At 27.4% G+C, this 6,000-nt stretch overlaps 1 protein-coding gene across 1 annotated transcript in view; it reads right to left on the bottom strand.

Annotated features, from left to right (window-relative positions):
* Positions 1–386: 386 nt before the first annotated feature.
* Positions 387–6,000, bottom strand: part of LOC129989027 (excitatory amino acid transporter 3-like) — a 50,273-nt gene continuing 44,659 nt past the window's right edge. Inside the window, exons 9-10 of the mRNA XM_056097336.1 lie at positions 3,259–3,399; positions 387–1,702 (exon numbers count right to left, since the gene is read on the bottom strand). Of these exons, the coding sequence (XP_055953311.1) occupies positions 1,474–1,702; positions 3,259–3,399 (370 nt within the window). The 3' untranslated portion in view covers positions 387–1,473. The remainder of the gene's footprint in view (positions 1,703–3,258; positions 3,400–6,000) is intronic.

Raw genomic sequence — 6,000 nt, 5'->3', positions numbered from 1 at the left:
AAGAAAAATTTCTTAACGCACGAGCAATTCATTAAATTTTGCAAATTCGTCAACAATTCAGATAGAAACATTACAAGAATAAATTTATTATTATAAACACAATACATAACACACTTAAAATAAACACAATGTATGAAATATTTCAAAGAAAAACAACTGGAAATTTTATTACATTATAAAGTAAAATATCGTTCGATAATTGTATTTTGTACAATAAAATAAATTCTTTCTCATTTTTTTACATTCTTTAATTGAGAAAACTGCATCAAAACTGACTTCTCACTTTCAATATGGATAGCAAAAATAAATGATTCATTTGTAATTATAAATAATTTATATTTTTATGTCAGATTTTTTATAATTTTAGATAAGGATCGAACATTTTTTAGTCCCGTAATTTAGTCTAGAATATTTAATATCGATTTTTTTTTCTTTAGAATCAATCAAATTATTTATTATTAATAATAATATTTTCATTTAAATTTTATAGACTTTTTGAAATTCATAAAATATTTAGTTAGTTTTGATTAATTTAAATAATATTTTACTTTATTATTTTTGTAAGTTGTTTGTTATATATTCGTCAATGAGGTGAAAGGCTTAAAAACAGCATAATTTTGATGTACGCATAAATACTTTTCATAGAATTTTCACTTAATATTTCCAATAACAAAATTTTTAAAAGTGTTTTTCTGCAGAAATCATCTTTCATGTTTGTATCTTTACAACCAAAAACTAAGAAGTCATTTTTTTTATTTAAAAATTTACCGCAAAATATCAAAACACAGTCATTGGATGTTAGGGTCTTGCTTACAGTACCATATAGTGCAGTATGTAGTTACGTATGTAAAGGACATGCACAATTATATTCATAAAGTTTGCAATATGATATGAATTTATTCCGTAGTTGTATAATGGCTTAACTTATACCATTTTTATTATATGCCAAATAATAAAATATGATATAAGTTAGTTTGTAAGTTCAAGGAATCTTATAATGTTCTATTGCCGACAAATTTTGGATATTAAAACAAATTAAGAATCCATTTTGTCATGACAAATTTTATAGTGATCTCAAATATGTACTTATAGAGAAAGAAGAATCGATAAACAAAGGATTTCTGATTGTTATGTCAAGAATCAGTTATTGATATAAAGACAAAAATTAACAAATTGCCCTTAATAGATAAATTTTAACAAAATAATATAATTTCGAAATCTTTCTTTTAACTTGTTCTATAATGTTAAAGAGTCTAATGAATGAATATTTATAAAAAAAATTCTATACAGCTCCTAATATAAGATTCCAGATTTTTAATGCAAAAATATATATCACTCTTCAATTTTTTTCATTGTCATAATACGAAACATGAATCATGAAGAAAATATATGTAGTGATAATGTCTTAACATGATGCTCGTTATGATGCTATGCTTTTTATTCGATCCTATTGAGCACGTATGGGAAGCTTCGTCAGGCAACTTCTATCCGACTTCCACAGCAACGACATATATTGACATTATCTGGCTGTGGTGCAGGAGTGTCTCTGACAACCACAGGAGAAGGATTGTAACCATCGAGAACTGGATTGGCATATTCGATGTCATCGTAATCCAAAGGAAGTCGTTTTCCACAGATCTTTTCTACGAAAGCAGCGACATAACTATCAGCTACAACATTCATAATTGTACGAAACCGCTCCCTGTTGAAAAAGAAAGGAGAAATTGATTACTAAAAAAAATACAATAATTGACGAAAAACTGAACACAATGACAGTTCTTATGGCAAATTTTTTGGGAAGTTCTTTATTTTTATTCTTTATTATTTTTTTCTCTGGTATATCTACTATTTAATACAAATTTTTGGAATAGAGCTTAGGACTTTCCATAAGTTTTAGAACCCATGAAATTTATCGTCAATACTTCTTATATGCCTCAGCAGGTTTGCCACTTATTATGGATCTTTGGATCATTGAGGATATTCGATGACGGATGTTATAATTTTCAACGTAGTCCCTCGACGGGAATGGCATATGATAATATATAAATTTATTTCTAAACAATAAAATATTCTATGCAAAATAGAAAACAATGAAAGTTTTTAACAGCTTTTATTTAATATTTCATTTTTATTATTTATTATTTCTTCTCCAGTAAATCTACCAGTTAATGTAAATCTTTGGAATAGAGCTTAGGATTTTTCATAAGATTATAAATCCATGAAAGCTATCATCATTACTTCTTACATCCTTTAGCGAGATTGCCATTCATAATGGATCTGTGGATCACTAGATCTATTTGAAGACCGATTTCGTAATTTACAACGCAGTCGTACTACAGAAATGGCATATAATAATGCAGTAATTTTTAAAACAAGGTCAGCGACCATACTTTACAACAATACTTTTCGTTGTTTTAGTCACTGCATTTATAAATTAGTGCAATTCCCAATATTAGATTAACAATTTAATTCGCAAATGGGGAAAAAATCTAACAAAAAATTTTCTTGGCTGCACATACTAAGTGAGTTGGATATGAATAATATATTTACAGGTTTTCAGATTTTTAAAAAATAATTCTTAAAAATTCATTTTTATTGATTTATTTTAATTATTACTCAGAAATCTCTGTATGAAGGTATGCTTACAATACTCACACTTTGGAATTTTAGATTTCCCATAAAAGTCAACGAAAACTCATTGCTTCTGAGCAACAGTAAGAAAAATAAAAAAAGTAATAAGAAAAGTAAAAGTAAAACTATATAAAAAGTTAGATATTAATTGAAATAATTAGAAACATTTTCAAAAACAACATAAAAATAGACGAATGAAGCCTAAAATATTATCATGCTAGAAGTTCTCACCTTCTTAATTTGTTTTATATTAAATCAGTAATACTCACATCTTCTTAATTTGTTTTATATTAAGTCTGTAATATATCTTCTTAATTTTTTATATTAATTCAGCAACACTCATATCTTATTAATATGTTTATATTAAGACACTAATACTGACATCTTCTTAATTAATTTGTTTTATATTAAGTCAGTAATACTCATAACTTCTTAATTTTTTTTATATTAAGTCAGTAATACTCATAACTTCTTAATTTTTTTTATATTAAGTCAGTAATACTCACATTTTATACTGTCAATAATACATAAATCTTCTTAATTTGTTTGGTATAAAGTCAGTGATACTCATATCGTCTTAATTTTTTTATATTAAGCCAGCTCTATACATGGGAACTAGTCACTTACATCAGCCATTCCATAGATAAAAAGAGAGAGATGAACTGTGGCTTGTTGATGCCTGCAGCTGCGAGCACGGTCAGCAAATAGACGGGATTTCCAGCGCTTGATGTAGCTGGACATGCGATGAATAGCAGAACAGCTGTCACACTGTGTGGCAAAAAATGTGTTAAACCATAGAATATGAAATTTTGTAGAATAATAGAATAAGAATTTTTAGAGAATAAGAATATGAACTAATATAAGAAAATAAAATAAAGAGTGATCATAAAACATTTCTCTGATTATAAAGATATTACAATGGAAGAATTAGGGAGTACTGTTTTAATAGGGAGTAGATATGTTCTTAATTTTCTTTTAGTCCTACAGATAATCAATTCATGTGGAATTAATGTTACATACAGAGTGTCCCTGAATTCATGAATCAAAAGTGTAGGTTATATATATATATATATATATATATATATATATTGTAAAACACATATTTTCAAGCAGTTTTGTGGCTGAACAGAGCGAGGACACTTAATTTTTAAACTTCGCTTTTATTCCATACCGGGAGGCATAATTTATATACAAGCAGAAGCGACGAGGCACATCAACATTGCAATACAAGAGCGAAAAGAAAAAAGAGCTAATGAAATATTTATCCCCATGATTATATACTGTGAGATTCTGTGGATTTCTTTACGCGTGTCGATTTAGGCAAGGGAATTATAGGGGCCTTTTAAAAGAATTTATTTAGATCGACAAATTTTAATCCCTTCACTCGGAGTATGGGAATTTGTCGATTTCAACAAATTGACAGAGCTTCTGTTGCATTAATTAAATAAAAAAGGTGAAATTGGGTTAGGAAATAAGAGAACATTTTAGAATGAAGTTAATATGGCCTAAATTAAGATAAAAATTAGGAAATTAATTAGAATTTAATTTAGAATTAGAGATATCATTACATATATTTATATATTAAGGAGCTTTTTTTGTATGACAATATGGGGTCGGAGATTGATAGTATAGTCGGAAAAATGAAGAAATGTAGATGAGATGAAAGAAAAAGCTTTTTATTTACAAAATATTTGTAAAGCAGACGATATACAAGTTTAGTGACGTAGATTAAATGAAGATGAATTTTCGGGAAGAAAAATATTGGTTTATTTAGTTTGTATTATCAAATCGTCTGCAAAACAATTTATTGAGTTTGAATGGCATCAAGCAAACTTTAAAAGACTCTTTGCTGTTAGAAAATATTTTTGAATGATGGAGCAATTTAAACCTTCTTAGAAAGTAAACATATATTTTATGTAAGGTCGTCAGAATTTCTTTTAATTTCTGTCTACACTTTTCATTTCTGAATCCATATTGCTATACAACAAAAATGCTTCTTTTTATATATATTTACGTATCTTTAAAGTTTAGCCCATTAATTCAGAGACACCTTGTATATTTAAGATATCTTAAAGATACGAATCAATGAAGGAAAAAGTTTAATATATTCTTTAGCTTCATTAACTGATTTTGAGCATTACTGTTCATCATCAGTTTTGGGTTTAGATAAAGGACAGAGTGTTTGCAGTTAAAATTATTGATATAACCAAGTTAAGATCACTGATGCTGTATAAATGGCATTCGAAAAAATGCACAATACATGGCAAAAATTCGAATATTACCTTGACATTCTTCGGGATAACAATGAAGCTTGTAATGAAACTTACAGACATATTATAAACTTTAAAAGCGTCTTTAGAATATTTGAAATAATCATATGCCATATTATAATAGTGTTTTAACAATAATTTCATGTATTCACTTTGTGACAACACTATACAGTTTTATATAAGGGAAACAAGAAATGAAGTGTTGGGAACATCATAATTAAAAATCGCAATTAAGAAATAAAGTGAACGCGTAAATGAAATCACGTAGACTAAACAAAAAGAAGAAAAACATTTCGTGGAGAGTTACTTCCGAGATCATATTCGAGTAGTAATTTGTTTGAGCTTTAGCAGTGAACTTAGAAGATAGTTTAATATTCTGAAAAAAATTACTTTAGACTTTGAAGATATTGGCAAAACTTTACATATCATTTTAAGTTCTATTAATCTATAGTCAGTGCTCAATTAACAAAACTTGGATACTTTAAAGCTTTTTATATTTTATGAACTGTATATACGTAAAATTTTCCCATTCAGAATTATCTGCAGAAATAACTATTTATCAGAAAATTGAAATAACCAGAAAACATTTTAATGAAAGCTCAAAAAAAGATTTAACCACACTTTAATAAGTTACGAACTTTTCTAACATAATGAGTATAAGTTTGGACTAAAAATGACCACCATTATCAACGATACTTTCAAATCGAAAAATGGTATTTTTAACAAACATTTGAAGCGAATTTCTTAAATTATTTAGGACACGGAACGAAATTATGTTCTTGAAAATCATTGTCACTAGGATTCAGCCCTGGGGATCGAGTAAGTCATATTTAAGCAGATATTGATGACCAATTATTTAAAAAAATATCTTGTGGACCCTTTCACTCAGTTGTCAATATGTGCAGAAGCAATGATACTGTTTCGACACTAAGGATACTTATTTTCAGATATAGTTATTGGAGGAAATATAATGATGCACTATAAGCCAGAATATATTTGATGTAAATGTTTGATTGTCACATAGTTACGTTATTAATGTCACTCTAACTGTTTTGTGAAACGAAGTAGAAAATAATTTTATGGATGAGAACTGCATGAT

This window comes from Argiope bruennichi, chromosome 10 (assembly GCF_947563725.1).
Source record: "Argiope bruennichi chromosome 10, qqArgBrue1.1, whole genome shotgun sequence".
Lineage (NCBI taxonomy): Eukaryota > Metazoa > Arthropoda > Arachnida > Araneae > Araneidae > Argiope > Argiope bruennichi.
Note: the sequence above shows the minus strand (reverse complement) of the source record. Positions and strands in the feature narration are given on the sequence as shown.